At 63.2% G+C, this 21,939-nt stretch overlaps 1 protein-coding gene and 1 long non-coding RNA gene across 9 annotated transcripts; one reads left to right on the forward strand and one right to left on the reverse strand.

The window, feature by feature from the left end:
• Positions 1-3,906: 3,906 nt before the first annotated feature.
• On the reverse strand, positions 3,907-17,112 carry SLC4A3 (solute carrier family 4 member 3). 8 transcript variants are annotated; one of them, XM_072741489.1, is made up of 23 exons: positions 17,079-17,112; positions 16,419-16,538; positions 16,006-16,168; positions 15,148-15,428; positions 14,900-15,015; positions 14,413-14,639; positions 12,755-12,903; positions 12,427-12,607; positions 11,827-11,962; positions 11,259-11,442; positions 10,729-10,828; positions 10,073-10,257; positions 9,205-9,430; positions 8,828-9,046; positions 8,333-8,481; positions 7,953-8,147; positions 7,266-7,484; positions 6,938-7,027; positions 6,302-6,468; positions 5,589-5,842; positions 5,157-5,326; positions 4,822-4,995; positions 3,907-4,196 (listed from the first exon to the last, which is right to left on the reverse strand). In XM_072741489.1, the coding sequence occupies exons 2-23, from the start codon at positions 16,467-16,469 to the stop codon at positions 4,119-4,121; spliced, it is 3,714 nt and encodes a 1,237-aa protein (XP_072597590.1). In that variant the 5' UTR covers positions 16,470-16,538; positions 17,079-17,112; the 3' UTR covers positions 3,907-4,118. The 8 variants fall into 8 exon arrangements, with proteins under 8 accessions (XP_072597590.1, XP_072597589.1, XP_072597591.1 ...); XM_072741488.1 differs by having other exon boundaries at positions 17,066-17,112; XM_072741490.1 differs by lacking the exon at positions 17,079-17,112 and adding an exon at positions 16,637-16,767 and having other exon boundaries at positions 14,413-14,612.
• Positions 14,595-21,654, forward strand: LOC140595871 (uncharacterized). The gene is made up of 3 exons (XR_011997811.1): positions 14,595-14,671; positions 18,948-19,843; positions 20,245-21,654. It is a non-coding gene; the product is annotated as an uncharacterized lncRNA (long non-coding RNA).
• Positions 21,655-21,939: the final 285 nt, after the last annotated feature.

Raw genomic sequence — 21,939 nt, forward strand, 5'->3', positions numbered from 1 at the left:
CCATCCCCCATTCGGCTGCAGCCCCTGGGGCCCCCGCGGCACCCTCTCTTTCCCGCCTGCCGCTGTCTGCTCATCAGCCTGGGGTGCAGCACCACCAACAGCTCCCCCTCCAGCTGCCTCAGGAAGAAACCCACGATGCCTCTTTGGACCTCGGGGATATTGTCACCAACAGACACCACAAAGTGACAGCTATAAATGAAACTAACAAACACGGGGACCAAAATACTTTCAGAATTTTTTAACGGTTCTACTGGTGTCACCCGTGGCCTTCACTGGACCCTAAATGGAGCACCTAAAGGGTGCTGACCCTTGACCTCTGGGCCCTGCTTTCTCTGCCTCCTGTTCACCCGAAGCCCTCCGTGCACCCCTGTGACCAGCCGCCGTTCACTGTTGATGTTAGAAGCACAAAAACAAAAAAACAAAACAAAACCAAAAAAAAGGTCTCAGGCTGGGTCTCTGTCCATCTTACGGCCCTGCGGGAAGACTGACAAGCCCGAGCCGCAGAGGTGCAGCGGGCGAGGTGCCAAGGCCAGCATGCTAGGGAGCCTCAAATGAAAGTCATTTTGTACGTGTCCCTCAATGCTCTCTTCTGCATACTGTCATCCAGCAGCTTCCAGGCCGCTCTCTCCAGCTGGACCGCCTCCTCTCTGTCTCTCACCTCCCATGATCCTGGCAGCCCTGTCCCAAGAGCTCCCTGTTGCTCCTCCAGGGCCCCCAAATCCAAGCGGACAGGGCCTCCACGCCCAGAGGACATTCCCAAAGGCTGTCTGCTTAGTCCACACTTGACAAAGTTTGATAAAAAGAGACATTTCCGACTAGATTAAAAAAAAAAAGAAATCCCGGCAGAGGTCTCAAAATCTTCAGCCTTCCTTCCAGAAAATAAACCCTACAAATATTGGAGTTTGCTCCTTGCGCAAGTGGAGAGCCACACAACCAGTCAAGTCCTCTCTTTTTGGCAGTTACAGAATTTATTTATCTGGAAACCAGATTCCTCACTTTGGGTTTCCCATGTGCCTCACCGGATTCGAGCCACAGTTCGGTGCTTACCCAGAACCCGTTTTATTTTTCCCAGCAAAGGCTTCGTCACCAGCTGCACAGGCAGCGCTCGCCACGGGTGTCCTTGAGCCCTGCTTTGCCTTTCCATCGCTACTCAGAATTCCCTTTAGAAGCTCTAAGTGTCAACAGGCATGATCATTATTTGAGTCACCTGATACCAGAAGAGATGTCACACGGGCTGCCAAATGGGACACATTATTGCCAGGTTTGGTGCCCTGGAGGAGGGGCCCGGGCAATGCAAGCAGATGGTCTGTGAGCTCCGACAGCCAGAAGCTTTCACGAGGACACAGACATCCTGAGTGAGCTGAATCCCCAGCATGGAATGAGGAGGTGCCAGCCGCCCTCTTTGCTCAAAGTAAAAGAATGAGTTAGCACTTCTCTGGCCCTGACGTGGGCCCGAACCCGTCTGAAAAGGAGAGCTCTGGGCAGCTGCCCAGGAGGCGACTGTAATCCTGTGCAGAAAGCTAATAATCCCACGGCCCCACAATTCTCCTTACTAGAAGGGTCCTGTCCCACCTCGCATGTGCCCACTCGCCAAGCGGCTTCCAGTCTAAGGCAGGTAGCAGTGGGGCCCGTCCAAAATACCATGGCCTCGGACCCCATCAGAGTCCCCCAGAGCTGTGCCACCAGATGGGGCCGGATGGGGCTCCTCCCTGATGCTTCCCTCTCCTTCCCCTGGAAGGAGACGTCCTCGATGGAGCCGCCCAGGGCCCCAGAACAATGAGGCTAGAGAGTCAGTAAAGAGAAAGTCAGAGGAAACAGGCTACGAACGATTGGGGACAAACTAATCATCCAGGTCCCAAGCCAAGCCAGGTGCCTTTCTATGGGCTTGCCACTGTTCCACCGTCCTGGTCTTCCTCTCCTCCATGCCTAACCCTGCCCCACTGTCACTCCCTCCCCTGCCCCCCTCAAGGCACCTACCCATCCTGGCAAACTTTCAGGTAACTACAACCTCCACAGGCCTCTTGGAGCCCCATCAGGCCCCCACCCTGGGTGAGGAAGGAATCCCCGGGCCGGCACCCCGGCGTGCACCTGCACCTGCACCTGCCTTCCCTCCCTCGGGGGCAGTAAAGGTGGGTGCCAGTGGCGGTTGTCTTCAGGGTTCCAGACTCTCCGGCCTTATTCACGTCCTTCCCCACTGGGTGACACGCTCACTAGCCAGAGGTTAGATCTGGTTCTATCTTTTCACCTCCTGTTCTGAGGCCCCGGCACCTAGTTTTACTGAAGGCCACCCTGACACGCCAGCCGGGACCAAGACACATTCCTTTTGAAAAGCCCCCACCCTCTGGTTTCTCACTTTCCAGTTGAGCAACACCCCCCAATTCTCAGCCATTTGCCAGAGGTGACTGACAGCCTGTGTCCAAGGAAGAGCCGAGCTTTCCTGGCTCCGGCCACCACCTCCCCTCAGGGGCTCAGGAAGGAGCAGGTTATTTCCTGTGGGGTCCCAGCATCCCCCAGGCCAAACGGGGAAACCGGCTGCCACCAAGGCCCAGTGTGGAGCCAGGCTACCTGACGGGGCTCAGGGAAGGGACAGAGTCTTGCACACAAAGCCTCTCGGCCAAGGCCACCTGGGCGTGGGGCCCCTGCCATCTCGTGTAGACTCTGCTCTGCACTCGTCTGAGTTCTAGGTTTTTGCGCTTAACCTCAACTTTTGCTCCTGGCACAGTTCCTCTGCAGTTCCACCTGGACTTGGCCAATGTCAAGGAAAAAGGATTTTGTCTTCACACAGGCCAAGGGAGCCAACCAAAGGCCAGGTGGAGTCAGAGGCCACCGGGGGGCCAGGGACCCAGGGGCCGGCTGGAACGGAATGCTGAAAGCTGAATGACAGCCCCGGACCTCTGGAGGGCGCATCTCTTCCCTTTCCTCGCAGGGGTCTCTCCCCTCCCTGCTGACCCGCTTCGGGGCTCTAGCTGTTGGCCTTGAACAGCTGGGACGAAACTGGAATCGAGAAAGAAAGAAGCAGGGCCAGCCCAGGTGGGGCCGAGGGAAGCCGGCTCTGGATGCTCAGGGCCCCGCAGCACCGTGGAACCCCCCGGAACCTCTCTGGCCCCTCCGTGTCTCCCAAGGAGGCATGGAATTTGCTGGAACTGGGGTCTGGGACCAAGAGATCCAGCTGGTCCACCAGATGGCAGTGCTACTCCTGCGCGGAGGCGACAGGGCCCGCAGTGCGGCACAGTGGCCACCGGGGGGCAACACGGGGACCACCGGCTTCCCTTAGCGACTGGTTGCCTAGCAACTGTGACGCAAGGGGCTCCCAGTTTGCACCCTCTTCAAGGCCTCCCAGGTTATTTCTGGCAGAACAGACTGTTGCACAAGGAGTGGCCTCAGGAATCCCCACGCTGCTACTCTAAAACCGTGAGACTAAAATGGTCCAGGGACCCCAAATCCGGCCCCACCCTGGCGTCTGGGGGACTGGGCTACTGTCCCTGCTCTTCAAGAAGGCCGGGGATCAAGAAAACATTTTCCATTCCCTTCCATAGCCCCACAGCCACCGGGACACTGATTTCTCTAAGGCGAAGGCGAAGCGACCTGGCCCTGTCCCCTCCCCCGCGCCCTCCCTTCCCAGCAGGGGGTAGATCAGCAGCAGGTGACCTTGAGCCAGACCTTGAGCCTCCCCCACTCCCCAGCTGGACCTGCAAGGGCTGGGGGGCAGGGGGTGATGATAAGGTCCAGCTCTGACCTTCTGTGGTCTGGAGTCCCTCCCTTCCCGCCGCCCCAAGAATTCTGTCCTTGCCCGAGCCTCTCTCCCTGGTTTTGATGACCCTGAACATAGAATTCTTCTAATTCCAGTTGGATAAGAATGACCAGACCGACCAGAGGTGGAACCAAGAAAGTGAGGCGGACACAAGACACGGAGTGTGGTTATAATGAGCTCAAAGCCTGTGCCGGTCTGGTCTGTGCGAGGGCCCGGGCGCGCCAAGGTCAGGGCCCTGGGCAGAGTCCGCGGGCAGCGGCGTTAGTGGTTCCCGCACGTCTCTGGGTCATGAGGGGCCCGCCGGCCCCGGGCCCGGGTGTGGATCACTAAGGTGTCAGGGTCTCTGAGGGGCACCCCAGTGGGGGGGTCACACGGGCATGTGTAGCTCGTTGTACTCATCCTGGCCGTCCTCGTCGAAGTTGGGCTCGGCATCCTCGGAGTCCAGCTGCAGAGAGGAGAGGGTGGGAGGGGCGGGGAGGAGGCGCTCCCCCCCCCCCGCCCCCCAGCAACTCCTCCTGCAGCCCAGGCCTCGCTGGCTGCCAGGACAAGACCCCAGCCCCCCAGCCGCAAGCACTTCCCTCCGGCCAAAACCCTCCGGTCACCGCCCCAGTGACACCACCTGTGACAGTAACAGTGACAGCAACGCCCACACATCAGTACTCCCAGCGGCGTCTCCTGGCTCCTGTGCCGCCTCTGTGCACCACGTTCGGGCGGGTGACTTTTCAAAACCCTCCTCCAGCTCACAAACACAGGGCTCCGGACAGAGGGGTTCAGTGCCATTCGACCCCCTGCGCGTCCCTTGGCTGCGTGCTTTTGTTCAGGACACAGCCTGCACAGCCGTCCCGTGCTCACTTGCCACCGAACCCACCGCGCTCCGTGCTTTACCTGGACTAGTCCTTCACCCTCCCGAGGATTGTCTAAGGTAGAGTCCCTCAGCAGCCCATTAACGCCGCGGAGGTAAGCTGTCCGGAGGTTAGATCACTCGCTCTGGCCACACCCCTAGCGGGTGGCACGGCAGAGACTGGAACCCAGGCCTCCCTGACTCCAGGGCCCCAAGCAGCATCCCTTACCGCCTGCAGCTCCCTGTCCTGGAAGAGCCGGGGCAGAAGGCAGCGCCTCAGGGGCACCGTGAGCAGCAGCAGGAAGGGAAAGGCGAGTGAGGCTGCCGTGGACTTGACCACCCAGAGCAGTGCGATGCAGCTCAGCTGGATGCAGGTGAACAGGTGCATCCGCCACGTCTTCACCTGCAGAATGGGCCTCAAGTCTCACGGCACAGCGCCCGGCCTACTCCCACCACGTCTTGGGGGACCCGGCTCCGCAGGTCACTCTGTCCATCTCCCGCCCAGGAACCCCTCGGACCCCCTCCCTGTCACTCCCTTCCTTGCCCCCACACCCCCGGCCCTACCTTGGTCACATAGGGTTGCTCGGGATGGTGTTTTGCCGGCATGAGGATAAGCAACAGACGCTGGGAGAGCTGGATACCGGACAGGGACGTGACCCCCATGTACAGGAAAATCCCAAAGAGCACAGCCAAGGGGATCCGGCGCAGCACAGCCCCCATGACGATGGACAGGCCTGGAGGAGGGGACACGGACCTACCTGACCCCTCGGACAGCCCCCATGAGGATGGACGGGCCTGGCGGAGAGGGGTAAAGAGCTCATAGGGTGTTACGGGGGCAGGTTGGGGTCAGAGCGGGTGCGGGACACGATGCGTCTGGAGACTCAGAAGGGACCTGAGTCGAGCCTGGGAGACAGAGTGGATTTAAGGCCACAGGGACCACGAGAAGGCAAGCGTGTGGACGGGGGCGCGGGGGCCCGGCGAGGTGGGTGCCCTCACCCACGAGGCTGGCGATGAGCACTCCGGTGACCCGCTGCTCCCGCACCTCCTGGATCTGGGGCTTGTCGCCGGGCGCGATGGCCGTGCGCATAACAGTCAGTGCGTTCACGTGCGTGACCGAGCGGACGGTGGCAGCCGTGAGCCAGGGCAACCCGAAGAGCCCACATAGCCCCCCCAGGGAGCCGATGAGCAGCAGGTCCAGGTGGAAGCCGGAGCCCTTGAGCAGCCTGCGAGCCTTCTGGCTGACGATGAGCCTGCGGGGCCAGGCCGGGGAGCGGGGTGAGCGGCGGGGAGGCCAGGCCGGCCATGGGGCCAGCGCAGGGCAAGGACAGGCACTGAGGCGCGCCCCCCCCAACGATCTGCCAGCTTCCTCTTTCCAGTTCCCAAAGTGGTGTTCTCACATTTAAGCAAATGTGAGCTAAAAACCTCATCGTGTGGATATTTAAAACACCACCGAAGCCAGATGCTCGGTCTCACCACATTGTGGTTTAACCAAAATGAGACACATGTGAGCATCACTGGGTGAGAGGACGCACTGCCAGAGCGTTGCGAGGACTGCCAAGTGCCGCCCTGCAAATGCTGGCGGGGACAGACGGAGACCGCGTCACAGCACTGCAGGGAAACCGCGCCCAGGGCCAAGTGCGCCCAGGCCGCCACCCCGCTGCTTCCCGCTCCTCCCCCACCTGCCCCACCCGGGGTCCCCCAGCGCTCACGCAGTGATTTGCGTCTCCATGAAGATGAGGATGAGGACCAGGAGGGCGGGGACGGCAGCTGCCACCATCATCCAGGGCGGGAAAGGACGGGCACTGCCCAGGGGCGGGATGAACCACGTGCGCTTATGAGGGGACGTCACCGAGAGCCCCGTGGGCACCGTCAGCTTCTGCATGGCGGGAAGGAAGACAGGGTTCAGGGACACCGCCTCCCCAGGGTAAGGACCCCCCGGAGCAGCTGCTCCCACCGAAGTTCTGTGTTCCCAGTACCAGCGTTCCAGGAAACCTGAAGGTGAACAGGTTTGGAGAAAACTAGTTGTCCGTCTTCCAAAGTCCCCCCAAGGGTCTGGTAGAGGACAGAGGATGATATCCTTTCTCCCCGAGCCCCAGGGATGCCTGTCATTTGGGCCCCAGCCCCATACCTGCCCCAGGAATCTCGGCCAAGGGCCCTACATGGACACAGATCCCTGGCTGGCCTCCTCAGCTGCCCCCAGCCCACCCGCCCCGCGGGGCCCCAGCAGGTCACTACTTCACTAAAAAACCTGAATCCCACCCGTGATGGTGGCCGCTGCGGCAACGGGAATGTGTCGTGGCCTCCCTCTCAAGACGCCAGGTGGGAGGGAGGCGGGGCTTGCTCACCTGGGTGTAGGTGTCTGTGATGGAGTAATCCACGAGGACCATCACCAGAATGGAAATGGGGATGCCAAAATCCCCAATGATGCGGCGAGCCTTGAGGGGGCCACGGGGGAAAGGAGCGGAAGGTGGAAATGAGGGCAGGAGACTCACACTCCCAACTCTCTGGGGTCTGAGCTGGTCCCTCGAAATCCCACGGGGGTGCCGCCCAGCTCAAGAGGGCACCCCGGCCTGATTAAACCTCTTTGAAGCTCCTGACCGGAGGGACTGCACTGATTTGGTTTAGGGCCACCGGTTGACCTGGAGAACTCCGGACGGGGGCTCCACCACGCACCTTGCCACCCAGGAAGCGGCTGTTCCTGAACTTCCGCAGGAAGAAGGCAATGAGAAAGGTCCCCAGCATGAGGATGAGGGATAGCAGGGCCGTGTTGGGCTGGTTCCTCGGGCCGGGTGGCCCCTCGGTGGGGGGCAGGGCACTCCCGTTCAGCTCCAGCCCAGCCTCCAACGCCCCCTCGGGGGGGTAGAATGGCAGCAGTGGGTGCTCCGTGAACACCTGTGCGGGTTACAAGGTTGCCCTAGCACTCACCTGGGGGGGTGACCCTAATTTTATCAGCCTGATTTCATACAGTTGTCGGGGGGCCGCACTGACCCCTCACGTACCTGACCAGGCAACAGTATTCCACGACATCCAACTACATCACACGCACACACACATGCACATGCACACACGTGCACACACACACACACACACTCCCCTACAGGAGCCCCATGGCGCTGACCGTGCCCCACACCCTCACATGGTGCAGCCCCGCTGGGGTTCTAACCTGTACCCTCTGGTGCGACTCCCTGCCCTTCAGCTCTGACCTGCCCAGGGCTCCCACCCCCCACGCCCACACCCGCGGAGCCCTCTTCCTTGTCCCCTCTGCTCCCAGGGCTCCATGCCACCCCCTCCCACGCTCTCCTCCCCAGGGTGCTGCCCAGCCCCCCCCACACCTCCCCCAAGACCTCTCTGGACCCCCACCTTGTAGAGCTTGTGGAAGGTCTCATAGATGAAAATAAGCGAGATGAGGAAGGCAAAGATCTCCTGGGTGAAAGGTGAGATATAGCGGACCAGGAAGCTGCCCTCGGCGGCCACCAGGGCAAGGACGAAGACCACCAGCCACAGGCCGACCCACACCCGGCCAGTGAGGTACTCCAGGTCCTGGGACCGGCAGAACTGGAGGCCAAAAGGGAGGCGCGGTTACCCACAGCGGGCTGCCCGGGGGACACTGGGCCCCGGGGGACGGGCGGGCAGGGACGGGGGTGAGCTCCACAGGGGGAGCGGGAGAGAGACCGCAGGGACCCATCGCCTGGGCCGAGGGACGGGACCTGAGATCCCTGGGCAGGGGGGGGGGCTGTCACCTTGAAGAAGGCTTCTTCGAAGACCAGCAGCGGCCCCGAGAAGCCGACCACAAGCAGCGGCTGGGCCCCCAGCAGGGAGAAGAGGACGCCAAGCACCGCCGTGGACACGATCAGCTCCGACACGCCCATCAGCCCCTCCGTCTTCTCCCCTGGCACAGACAAGGGTCAGCGGGAGCACCCTGGCCCGGCCCCCCGTCTCTATCTAGCTTACCCTGACCTGGGGACCCAACTCCAACAGAGCAGCCCATCCCTCCCAGCTCGCTCACCACCAGCCCCCTCAGCACCCCCCGCCCCGTCATCACAGGTCCCCCACCCCTTGCACCTTTCCTGCCCCCTCTCACTTTCTAGATCCCCTGATCAGCAGCTCTTTGAGACGGTCACGCTGGAGGCTATCCCCACTCACCCATCAGCACCCTGAGGGGATCACTAGGGTCCCGTGACCACAGACTTGCAGGTGACACTGGGTCCCCTCCCCTGGCCCCCCCTCCACCTCACCTAGCAGCCCCCCGAAGGTGATGGCAGGGCTGAGGGCGGCGAAGTAGATGAAGAGCACGGCTGCCACGCACTGGGAGTGCAGGGCGTCTCGCAGGTCACTGGGGTAGTGTGGGTACCGGCGCTTCACGTCCCGCACGAGCCCCCCAAAAACCGAGCCAGTCCGCAGCAGGGGGTCATCTTCGGGGGTTGCCTCGGAGCCACCCAGCTCCACAGACAGCTCTGGGGGAACAAGGGGCCGCTGGAGCACAGGCCACCCCTCCTGCCGGGGAGTCCGGGGCTCAGTCCCTCCCATGGGGGCACCCAGGAGTTAGGGAGTCAGGACAGGCTGGGCTCATGAGCTGCGGGGTCCGGGGGGTGTGGGCCCCAAAGGCTCTGACCTTTCCCGGGGGCCACATAGCTCCCCTGCGTGGTCAGCTCCACCTTGGTCTGTTCCCGCTCCCGCCGCTTCCGCAGCAGCTCGCGCTGGAAGGCGGCCACGGAGCGCAGCAGGTCGCGGCCCTCCACCTCGGATGGAGGAATCACGATGCTGCCGTCCAGGAACTCACTGATGGCGCTCAGGAGGTCCTGCCGGTCGTCTGCCTGGTAGGCGGCCTCATGGAACAGCTGGGAGGCAGGAGAGGCAAGGGCTGAGCCGCCCAGAGAGCCCCTGGAGGGCTTCCGGGAGGAGGCGTTGGGCCGTCACAGAGCCAGAGGCAGGGTGGACGTCTGGCCACGTACAGGGATCCGGTGCGATTGTCAACAAAACATTGACTCCTGCCCCTGCTGGCTGGCGACGGGCCACAACCCTGAACCTCCGAGGGCCTTCTATTCCTCCAGGAGCTTCCAGGCTTTTCCACGATGCAACGACTACAGGGGCGACCACAGGGGCCCCCAGAACCATCCAGACTGGAGTTCTCACCCCTACAGGTCGGTCAGTTAGTGTTTCCAACATCCCCCCAGCTCCGGGAGCTTCCTGTCCAGGCCGAGGGGCAGCCGCAGCGGAGATGGACAACACAGCCAGCGCCCCCGTCAAGTCTCATGTCTCATCCAAACTTGGGGGCCTTTCTCTCCCCCGTCAGCCACCTCCTCTTCCCACAGCCCAGCCCGGGGCTCCCTCTTCTCCCCTCGGCCAACAGCTCCCCCTCCCACTGCCCAGAGCACAGCCTCCACCCAGAAGGGCTTCCCGCGCCCCCGCACCCATGGGCGCCAGTGTAGGCGGGCAGGTGAGCCACAGGGCAAGAGGAGGCCCCGGTCTGCAGGACCCACCTTGTCGGACATGAGGGTGGCGATGGAGCGCCCAAGCTCATGGTAGTCAGTGCTGGTGTGGCTGGGACCCAGCATCACAAAGAGGAAGCGAACGGGCACCGGGACTTCAAGCACAGATTCCAAGAGCACAGCCTCATTCAGGCGCACAAAAGCTGCCGCCGGCTGCTCCAAGAAAGGCACACAGCCTGGGGGAAGAGTCAGGCACAGGGTGGGGGGGGCACTGGGCAAAGAGGATCCGTCCAGGCTGGGCCCGGAGAAAACACCTGTGGCCACGCCGTACAGTTGAGCAGGCTGTGCACTGCACAAAAAAACCCCATTCTAGGGAAACCCTATTCGCGTATACGCTCACGTACTGATTATGATTCACCAGGAGGTGAAAAGTTAACAGTCTCCAAGAAGGAGCATTTCTTTTTAATTCTCACAAAAGTGCTACGTGGACTAGCAAGCAGTCCAAGGGAGCGGAACGCTGGATGGGAAGCAGGCAGAGGACCGTGAAAGAGCGAGCTGGGGGCGCGCTGGGCTGTCAGGAAAGGCAGGAGGGACATGCCGTCGGGGGCCTGGCTGGGGCTGGAAGGAGAAGCTGCAGGCCAGAGCCCAGGACCCGCAGACACGGCGGAAGCACCCGCACCCGGGGAGGGGGCCCCCTGCCTCCTCACCCACGAGCACAACAGTGGCCTCTGCATCTTCGGGGATCTTCTCCAGCAGCTTCAGACTTTTTCCCCGGTGACCGTCTCCCCCGGGCATGTGGAGGGGCTTCTGAGGACGCAGAACTGGAATAGGGCTGGGACCCTGACCGGAGGCCGTGGCAGGCCCTGCCATCCCTTGCTCCAGCCCTGGGCCTGTGCCCTGTTTTCTCCCTCCCCGACCAGGAGAGGGACCGTCGATGATGTGCCCCATGTCAGGAGGAGACCACGCGGGCTATGGCCGCCTCCTCCAAGCTGCCCCCCACCACCCCAGCCCCGTCTGGTAGAAACAGGTCCCATGGATCTGCTGCATCATCCCATCCACACCTCCCGTCTCTTTAGGGCAGGGGCCTCCACGCATGTCTGCTACAGACCCCCCCACGTGCCCCGTATGGTGCCAGGCACCCGACCTTCCTGACCGGCGCAGGGAAGCCATCAGTGGCCTCCAGTGAAACCAGAAGCCCCCTCAGTTCCCCAGCCCAGGTCTGAGCAAGGCGACTGACCTCCTTGGCATCGGGGTCGTGAGGCCAGAGTGGGGCTGGCTCCCCGACGTCATCGGACATGGTGGGCACCGCCCCGTCAGGGCCGTGGCTGGGGGTTGGGTGATGATTCCCCAGGACAGAGTTCACGCTGGAGCTGGAGGGGTTGCGGGGAAAGAAGCCGCTGTCCTTGTCATCATTGGGATGGCTGTGAAGAGGGCAGAGGGGGCGAGGCAGGTTAGGGAGAGAGGTGGGTTTTTTTGTTTGTTGTTTTTTTTCTTAGGTATCTGTCATACTTGGCAGGGCACTTGGATTTGAGCCCTGGCTTGCCCTGAACTAGAAATAGGCCTTAAGTAAGTCAACTGCAAGTAAGTCAGCCTGGGGGCTGAGCGGTGGAGGGTCAGGGCCTCTCCCCCCGCCCGCCCCCCAGTGTAAGGAGGAACCGTCTACTGGCTGGTGCTGTCCGAACGCGCCGGGAGGGAGATCCCCGTGGCTTGGGTCATTCAGGCAGAGGCTAGAAAGCCCCACGGGAGAGTCTGTGCTCCCGGAAGGCCCCTCCCAGCCCCCCCCGCCCCCGCCCCAGCCCCGGCACCTGTGTTTCAGTAGGAGGGTGCGCAGGACGCTGGCCCTGTCCTCCGGACGGATCTGGTCAGACACGATCATGGTCTCCACCACGAGGTGCGCGATCCCCGGCAGGGTGGTCTGCTCCAGGTCCAGGAGGGCGGCTCCTGGGGGCACAGCGGGGGGGCGGTCCCATCAGAGGGGAGCAGCCACCCCAGCTGCCCTGCTCCCCGAGGGCAGGCAAACAGGCCGGGGGAGCCAAGCGCCCGACGCGCACGGGCAGACGCGCAGCGCCACGTGGCACGGCCGAGCCACACAGGGGGGGGGGGGGGGGGGATGTGCAAAGGGGCACAAGAGCAAGGGCGTGGCCCCCCAAACCCAGGGAGGGGGGTCCTTTGTTAGTTTGCGGCACGTGGCCTGGGGCCTCCTCTGGCCGGGTGCTGTGGGGGTCCCTGCAGCACAGCCCCGCGCCCGGAGCCTACGGCCACGCAGGCAGCCGACGTGCCAGGCCGGCCCGGGGGGCGCGGGACCCCGGGGGGGAGGTCCCAGGGCTGCCCGGGCTGCTGCGGCCAACGCCGCAGGCTGTGAAGGCGGCAGGGCCCGGCGCCGGCCCGCAGGGCGATGGTCCTACCGTGGGCGATGGTCCTCCTGAGCTCCAGGAGGCTGCGGAACGAGAGCGAGGCCACGTGGGGCTTCCCCCAGCGCTCCGTCTCCTCCTCCACGTCCTCCTCAAACTTGATCCAGCGCGCAGTCTCCCGCCAGTGGGGCTCCTGGCTGCGGTCCAGCGTCAGCTCATTCAGCTCCACAAACACCTAGGGCCAGGGCGCCAGGGTGAGGGTCTGGGCGCCCAGGGGGCGGGGGGGGGGCAGCCGGCCGTCAGTGGCCTCCAGCGGGGGGGGGGAAGGGAGCCTCTGGGGAGGACAGGGGAGAGGGGCCCGGGCCACCCCAGCCTCCTGTACCTCGTGAGGCCTCCGATCCAGCTGCTTCTTCTTCTTCTTCCTGCGCAGGACGGGGGCCAGGCCACCGGGGCTGCCCCTGCCGCCCTGCGTCCGAGACGGCTTCTTCACTAGGTGCCGCCGCACGCCAGGGTTGTCCTCCAGCCGGTGACCTGCACGCAAGGCGGGGGGCTGGTCCCGGGGGTCCGGCTGGGGGCCTCAGGGGCACGGCCGACCCCCGCCAGCCCCCTGCTCTGCCCAGCCAGAGGCCACGTCTATACAACCACGGGGTCCAGCACGGCCACGTCAGAGGCCACTGGCCAAGCCGCTGTCAAAAGGCAAACCCCAACTCAGCCCACGGCCCCCGCTGCCTGCCCTGCCGCACGGCCCCCGCCTCTTGCTCTGGGGCCACCACCTCCATCGAGTCACCAGGCCCCCAGCACTTGCCCGGTGCCTGCTCTCAGCGCCCACGTCGCCCGCGCAGATACACAACGGGCAGGCTCAAGCAGCGCTCCGTCCCCTCCTCCCTGCCTGCCCGTCCAGGCCAGCAGCTGCGGAAAGGCCAGCTGCCCTGCTACTCACAAGCTGGTCCCCCTGCCACGGGGCTCAGCTGGCCCTGGGGGGGTTCCAACAGGTCACCGTCCTCAAGGTCCAGCACCAACATCTCCAAGTCCTCTGAGGCCAGAGAGTCTCGCGTGCTGGGGGCTGGGGCCATCCAGGGGCCCCGACCCTCGGCCTCCCCAGGCCCAGGGCCCGGCGGCCTGTTGGGCTCTGCGGCCTCCTCCAGCAAGCTCATCATTCTCCCAGCGGCCGAGCCCTGGCCCCTGCCCGCTGTCTCCCAGAGCCCTGGCTCTCCTGAAGGGTGGCAGCCTGGACCAGTGGTCTTTGTTCAACCAGAGCCTCCTGACCTCCCACAGCCCCAGGCCTGCTCCCTGCTGCTTCCAGCCCCCACCCTGAGTCTGTAAACACGCCCTCCCCCTTGACCACCCCCCCCCACTGCTGCCATCGGATTGTTCCTGTCCCTGTCCTCAGGCCCTGGCAACTTTCCATGACGTACTGAGCTCCAAGCCCTCCCCACCAACCCCCGCCCACACGCCATGCTTCCAAGGGGGAGGGAGGTGGGGTCAGTGATGCCCCCGGCCTGGGCACCGAGCCCCGTGGGTGATGACAGGTGGTACAGAAACCAGGGCGCTGATAAGATGGAAGGAATGTGCCGAGATCACAGCCAGGCCCGGCCGAGGGTGGTGTGAGAAGCAGGGTTCCCCCCGCCCCCCCGAATGTAGGGAGAAGCAGGACCTGGAAGAGTGGCTCACCCTCAGGGGGCTGGCATGAAGAAGACAAAAAAGAGTTTGCCCTGAGAAGAGAAGGCTTGGGGGCGGGGGATATAATGTCCCCAAATGTCACGTGGAAGGAGGGGGTTGCCTTATTCAGGGGGTGACTCAGAGGACAGAATCAGGACAGAAGGGCAGAGGTGTCACGAAGTGAAATCTCAACTCTGGCAGCCAGAGAGACGGCTTGGTGAGGTAGTGAGCTCCCCGTCCCTGGCCATATGCCAGCAGATGGGGATACGGCCGAGGGGACTCAGCGCTCGGCTGGGGAGACCCCAGAGCTTCTCCAAGGCCCCTCCCGGGCGGGGCACCCAAAGGGGTGGGCCATGGGGGTCGCCACAGGGTGTCACTCACTCTTCATGTCATCCAGGTCCGCGGAGCCCAGCATCTGGGCCTCCGCCTCGTCGGTGGGCACCTGCTGCTCCGGGCCACCTGGGCTGCCCAGGGCACTGCCGGGGCACAGCCGCTCCCGCAGGTCGTAGCTGGCCGACGGGCTCCAGGGCCGGCTCTTCTCCCCAGCGACTCGGGGGACCCGCGCCCGGGGGCTCGAGGAGCTGAGGAGGCACCATGGCAGCCTTGGACTTGATGGGGAACCACGGTGGAGATGGGCCAGGTTAGGGGGGTCCTTCGCCCTTCCCCAGCTTGGGGTCCTGGAGTCCTCCTGGGCGGAGAAGGACGCTCCCCCCCGCCTCCCCGCCCCCATCTTACTGCCCCCCACCCCCTCCCCCGGGATACCCTCTCTCTCCTCCTGGTCCATCCCCGCCCCCTCCCCTCTCCTCCCCAGGACAGTCCCCGGGGACCCGGGGGAGCCTGGGGCCTGCTGCGGGCTGGAGGCCAGTACCTGACTGCCGGCGGGGCGCTCTTGTCAGACCCGGGGCCCCCCGAGGCCGGGGGCTTGGCGCAGGCGGCCCTCCCGGAGAGGCCAGGGCTGTCCTCCTCATCGCTGCCGATGGAGAACTGGGGACAGACGTGGGTGCCCTGGGTCCCTGGGCCGCCTCAGCCCCCGCCCCCCCAGGCAGCCCGGACCCCTCTGCTGAGTCCTCTCCGCACCCCCCAGAAGCCAGTCCCCTTTCAAGGGCACACCCCTACCTTTGCTTTCTGGGGAGACCCTGAGGGCGGGGGCTCCGCGGGCTCTGCCTCAGATTCCCCTTCCTCTTCCTCCTCATCGTCCTCCTCCTCCTCCTCCACTCCGGCTCCCCCCTCCTCCTGGATGGGAGGGGTCCCCTCGGAGGGGGGAGCCGAGGTTCTCTCCTTCTTCCTCTTCCTTCTGGTCTGCCGGGCAGAGGTGGGGGGCAGTCGCCGCAGCTTGTGGGGCGGAGGCAGGCGCGCCGAGAGCGGGTGGTGGGTGTGGTGGGATGTGTGCCGGTGAACTGGGGGTGCAGGAGAGCCGGTTGGGGTCCCCGCAGCACAAGGGGGCCCCTCACCACCCCGGGGCACACGCCTTATTCTAGCTCAGGGCCTCAGACAAGGTCACCCTAGTCCTTCCTGGAGGGCCAGGCTCCCCCTGACACCTGTGTCCACGTCCAGCCACTGGTAAGGCCTGGCAGAGGGGGGACCTGGAGTCGGGAGTCGTGAATGAACGGGGGGCCTGGGGGGCGAGGGAGGCCACGACACGGCAAGGGCGGGGGGAGGTGAGGAGGCAGGGGCAAGAGAGCAGGCCGAGCCAGGGCACAGCCATGGTGGGGAGGATGAAGGTCACCGAGGAGGGCCTCGGGTCCACTGCCTACGTCTCCCCCGTGTCTGGGGCCCGGCTCCCCTGGACGGCGGACAGGCGATGGGTGAGTGAGGCAGGATGACTTAACATGGCATGGTGGCCCGGCACAGCGTCCAGCACAGCGTCCAGCACAAGATGGCACTGGGTGACCAAGCCAGTGGTGAGCACGGTGATGGTGGCAATGAAGGTGATGCGGTGAGGGCGGCCACCCTAGGGGGCCCCGGGCTACCCACACTCAAAGTCCCGCTCGCTGTAGCTGCGGCTGGGCTTCTCGGGGTCCCGGGCCGGGGGCTTGCTGATGAGGTCCCCAAACCTGCTCACAGCCAGGGTCTTGCCCAAGTCGTCGTCCTCCTCCAGGTCCGGACTCAGAGGCGGCTCCTCCAAGGGCACCCGGACCTGCGGGCTCACGCGGCGTCCCTAAGGCCCGGCCCGATGCCCCCGCGCCCCCTCCCAGTGCTGGGGCGGCGCCGGCTCGGCCGCCCCCTCCCCGCGCCCTCCCCGCGCCCTCCCCGGGGCGCAGCACGGGCAGCCCCCAGGGCGCTCGGGTCCCCGCCTCGGCCCGGCCCGCCCTGCTCGGGGGTCCCGGGGTCCCGGGCTCGCCCGCCCCCGCCCCGCCCCGGCCCGCCCCCGCCCGCGCGGCCGTCACCTGGGGGAGGGGGGAGGCGCCCCCGGGCGGCGGGATCGCTCCGTTGGCCATGACCGCTCAGCGGGGGGCCCGCGACCCGGCCGAGGACAGGGGCGCGCTGCGGGGGCCGCGCGGGGGGCCCTGCGGGGGAGCGCGGGTCAGCAGCCCGCCCCGCGCCCCGCGAGGCCCCGCCGCGCCCCCGCCGCCCCGGCCCGGCCCGGCCCGGCCCGCGCTGCTACCTCGGGGCTCGGGCGCGCGCGGGGCCTCCGCCGGCCGCCGCGCCCCATCGCCCTGCCGCGCGCTCCCCGGGCCCCGCCGCGAGCCGGCGGCCACGAGCGGGCGGAGCGGCGGACGCAGGCGCCGAGCCCCGCCGCAGCCCGGCCCCGCCCCTCGCGCTCGCTCCGCAGCTCCGCCGCCGGCCGCACAATGGCAGCGCGCGGGCCGCCGCTCACCCCGCCCCGGCCGCCGGCCCCGGCCCCCGCCAGCCCTCCCGGGGCGCCCACGGACGGGAGCGCGGCCCTGCGGCCCCGCAATCCCCGGAGGGCGCCCCCCCACGCCCCGCCCCGCCCCCCACGCCACGCGAGCCCGCGGGCCCAGCGGACCCCTGAGGTCCCCGCGCGGCCTCCAGCCACCTGCTCTGCCCCCGCCGGCACCGCCCCGCGCTTGACCTTGGCACATCACCTGCCCTCGGCTCCCCCGTCTGTGGCCTGGAGCGGGACTGGGCTCCGGGGCGCGTCCAGCCCTAGCTCAGGGGCCGCACCTCCCCTCCCATCCTCCACCCCCTTTTCCAAGGGCAAAGGTCTTTGCGAGGACCTCTGCTGTCTGGCTGAACCGGGGCCCCTCAATATGCCCTAAGGCCCTAGGGAGGCCAGGTCCCCGAATCCTTGGGAAGACGAAGGGGATGTGGGGCCGATGAAGGTGGGCAGCTCAGAGAGGGAAGCACACTGCAGAGGGGTAGGGGGACAGGCAGGGTGCTGGCTTTCACCCCGTGACCTTGAGCGTGTATCACTCCCACCCCGGCCCTCATCTGGGTCTCAGCTCAACCCCAAAGGAAGATTTTCTACATTCAAAGCCACACCAAGGGGAGACGGGGAGGGCAGCTCAGGTGTGAGAACACCCACTGGCTTTGCGCCACCCCAGGCCCCGTCCATACTCAGGTCGGCCTCCCCACAACACACATGCGTGACCCTGCCGTGGTCACAGCTGGGAAGCAGGCTGCCCATCCGGCATCAGGGGTGTATACAAGGTGACTGGGGGAGCCTGAGCCATTTAACTGCACCCCCCCCCAACACCGAAGGACATGTGCTTGGCCTCCCCATCTCCCAGGGCGCCGAATGAGTCAGGACCGCAGGGGGAGTTGCTAGCTGTGTAAGTGGAGCGTGTGAACTGTGCCCCAGAACTCGGGGTGCGAGACCCATGTGTTACAGATTGAATTATGTCCCCACCAAACTTATGTGTTGAAGTTCTGATCCCAGGCACCTCTGGAGGTGACCTTATATGGAAATCACCTAGTTAGAGACGTTCCGGTGAGGTCATACAGGGTTAGGGTGGGCTCCCTTTTTCAATATGACTGGTGCTGTTATGAAAAGGGGAAATGTAGGGATCCCTGGGTGGCGCAGCGGTTTGGCGCCTGCCTTTGGCCCAGGGCGCGATCCTGGAGACCCGGGATCGAATCCCACGTCGGGCTCCCGGTGCATGGAGCCTGCTTCTCCCTCTGCCTATGTCTCTGCCTCTCTCTCTCTCTATCATAAATAAATAATAAAAAAAAAAAAATTAAAAAAAAAAAAAAAAGAAAAGGGGAAATGTGGACACAGACGTGCCCTCAGGGAGGACACCGTGGGAGGATGGAGTCAGGACACCACAAGCCGAGGAACCCCCGGAAGCTGGGACAGGTCCTTCTCTCGCATCTGCGGAGGGCACGTAGCCCTGCTGACACCTCGATCTCAGACTCCCAGCCTCCAGAACCAGAAGCAGGAGATAATAAATCTCTGTGGTTTAAACCACTGAGTTTGTGGTATTTCATGACAGCAGAGACACCGTCCCAAACCTTTATATCCCGAGCCAGGTGACTCGGTTCCAAGTCTCTCCCTTGAGGAGTGTTTACACCTCCAGAGAGATACTGGGGAGCCTTGGAGCCTTTCGCAGTGGGGAACATCGCAGAGGACTCTCTCGGGTCTACCTGCAACAGCTTGGTCCTCCTCACGGCCCCGGCGCCTGGCCTCTGAGCTACAAAGCTGGACAGTAGCCACTGGAATACCAAGACAGCCTGGGGAGGGTCCTGCCAAACTTACTGGGCCCTGCACACCGTTGCCTTAAAAGCCCCACATGACTCCTGGGTCTGAGGCCCCTGCCCTCGCCGGGGAGCAGGCTGAGCACAGGCCCTCATCTTCCCGGACCCCTCAGCCTCCCGGGCCCTCTCACCCCACCCGGAGTGGGCAGCTCTGGGCTGTAGCCTTGGAAGCCCCTCCCCTTATCCCCCCGTTGCTGGGATGATGGGGCGATATCCCCCTCCAGGGACCTTCAGATGCTGCGAGTCGTGTCTCCTTACAGGTGGAGCTGGAGGAGATGCTGACGGCCACCAGCTGCTTCACGCCAGCTCATCCCCTCGGACATCAGCGCACGCTTTCCGCGTGACCGCTCGGAGAGCCTGGCCTCCGGGAGGCCTTTCCAGTTGTGTTCTCCTGCACCTGTAATCATCAGGCCCCCGTACAGTGCTCCCAGTGGGCTCTTTATTTCCGTGACAAGAGGCCTGCTCGCCTACACAAAGGATGGCTGCCACGTGTGTGGGAGAATGGGGACAGGAAAGGTGACAACAGAGGTAGAAGCCCGGAGTGCCCCCCTCGCACCCTCCTCCTCGCCCCAGGCTGGCGTGAGCACCCCCACCCCACATGCTGAGGCCCAGGACGCTGGCCCGACACATACAGCACCAGCAAGGTCTGTCCCGTAGGTCCAAGAGCCCAGGAGCCATCCCACCACACCACCCCCATGTGGAGACACAAGCCCATCATCCTCTGGGGTCCTCGCAAATGGGCCAGGAGCCCTCCGGGGGTGGGCTCCTCTCGCAGCCCTTCCCGGGAATCGCTGTCTTGGGATCAAGCATGTGGGGAACGAGACTGATGGAGAGGATGTCTCTCATCTGCGGCTGCCCAAACGTTGGCCAACCCTCTACACCTCGGTCACGTCCCATGAGTACCGTCTCTCCAAGGTCGAAGCCCCGTGCCCCTCGCGGGACTCCCTTGAGGTGAGGGTACAGACACCACTTGGGTTCCATCAAGCTGACTCGCCTGCCCAAGAGCTGAAGTCGGAAGTGAGCAACGTGCACCTGTGCGAGCCCGGGAGTGGGGCGTGCGGGTCCTCTGAGGCGGCGGCGGTGCTTCTGCGGGCGCGGCTCTCAGACGCGCTGGTCCTCAGTCCTAGCTCTCGGCTCCTCCCCGCAACACCACCTGGTACTCACTATTTCCTTCCATCAGTTCCTTTCCAGCTTAGAGTAGCTGTTGCTGGCAGCTCAGCATCCTGATTGATGGAGTCGGGGAGACGCCCTGGGTCCAGGCCACGGGCCAGGCGGGCGGCAGGTATGAGTGGTACCACTACCAGGGCACCGGCAGCAAGCCCGTGGGGGCATGGCCAGCCTATTAGCAGGCCTGGGCCGTCCCTGCCTAACTACGTCACTCCTCGCCAACTCCTCGATCTTTCTTCCTTTATTTATTCTCGGTGCCTGACTCAGAAGAGCATGCGACTCCTGATCTCGGGGGTTGTGAGTTCGAGCCCCACCCACACTGGGTGTAGAGATTACTGAAATAAACTTTTTCTTATTCTCTTTTTAAGATTTTATTCATTTATTTGACAGAGAGACAATGAGCACAAGCAGGGGGAGCGGCAGGAAGGAGGAGAAGCAGGCTCCCCTGCTGAGCAGCGAGCCTGCCATGGGGGCTCCATCCCAGGACCCCAGGATCATGACCCGCATAGAAGACAGGCCCTTACACTGTGGAAGGAGCCTCGGTGTCCATCGAAGGATGACTGGGTAAAGAAGCTGTGGTCTATATATACAGTGGAATATTCCTCAGCCATTAGAAACGACAAATACCCACCATTTGCTTCGACGTGGATGGAACTGGAGGGTATTATGCTGAGTGAAGTAAGTCAATCGGAGAAGGACAAACATTATATGGTCTCATTCATTTGGGGAATATTAAAAAAATAGTGAAAGGGAATAAAGGGGAAAGGAGAAATAAGGAGTGGGAAATATCAGAAAGGGAGACAGAACATGAGAGACTCCTAACTCTGGGAAACGAACAAGGGGTAGTGGAAAGGGAGGTGGGGGGAATGGGGTGACTGGGTGATGGGCACTGAGGGGGGCACTTGATGGGATGAGCACTGGGTGTTATGCTATATGTTGGCAAATTTAACCCCAATGGAAAAATAAAAAAAAGAAGGCAGGCACTTAACTGACTGAGCCACCCAGGTGCCCCATAAACTTTTATTTTTTAAGGTTTTATTTGAGAGAGAGAAAGCATGAGCAGGGGGAGGGCAGAGGCAGAGGCAGATAGAGACTGCCCACTGAGCAAAGAGCCCACACAAGGGCAGTCTCCATCCCAGGATCCTGAGATCATGACCTAAACAAAAGACGGATGCTTAACCGACTGAGCTACCCAGGTGCCCCAAAATAACTGAGTTCTTAAAATTTTTTTAAAGCTTCTCCTTTCCTGAATCTTTTTTTTTTTTAAGGTTTTATTTATTTATTCATGACAGACACAGAGAGAGAGAGGCAGAGACACAGGCAGAGGGAGAAGCAGGCTCCATGCAGAGCCTGATGTGGGACCCCATCCGGGTCTCCAGGATCACACCCTGGGCTAAAGACGGTGCTAAACCGCTGGGCCATCGGGGCTGCCCTCCTTTCCTGAATCTTAATGCTAACACAATGATGACTTCATTACCTCAAATGTAGGTAGTGCTGTCCGGGTTACAAACCGCTTCGATATTCATACTCTCATCAGCTCACAACAACCCTCTGAGGTGGAGTGTCTCACTCCCATTTGACAGGCAACAGGAAAAAGGCTCAGAAAGGTGAAGGGATCTGCCTGTGGTCTAAGGCTCTGTAGGCAACATAGCCAAGAACTGAAGCCAGGGGTGGGGTGCCTGGCTGGCTCAGCTGTCCATCTTGGGGTTGTAAATGTGAGCCCCATGTTGGGTGTAGAAATTACTTAAAAATCTAAAAAAAAAAAAAAAGAATCTTAAAAATAAAATTAAAGTCCAGGGGCTTCTGGATTCCTGTGTTATATTTATCCCTATACATTACAGGGGCCGGCGGCCCCCACCACCATATCCCTATGCCCTCCTACAATGGTTGAACTTCCCAAGCCATGAGCACAAACTGAAGTATACCGCTAGCTTTCCAGGCAAAAAAAAAATTTTTTTAGAGATTCCATCTTTGCTACTAGAGGCTGCACAGGGGAGCGGCCTGAGGTCCTAGCCCAGCTCTGCCACCTGACTGTCACATGATCTTGAGCAAGTTACTTACCCTTTCTGGGCCTCACAGTCCTGG

This window comes from Vulpes vulpes, chromosome 16 (genome assembly GCF_048418805.1).
Source record: "Vulpes vulpes isolate BD-2025 chromosome 16, VulVul3, whole genome shotgun sequence".
In the NCBI taxonomy this organism is placed as follows: domain Eukaryota; kingdom Metazoa; phylum Chordata; class Mammalia; order Carnivora; family Canidae; genus Vulpes; species Vulpes vulpes.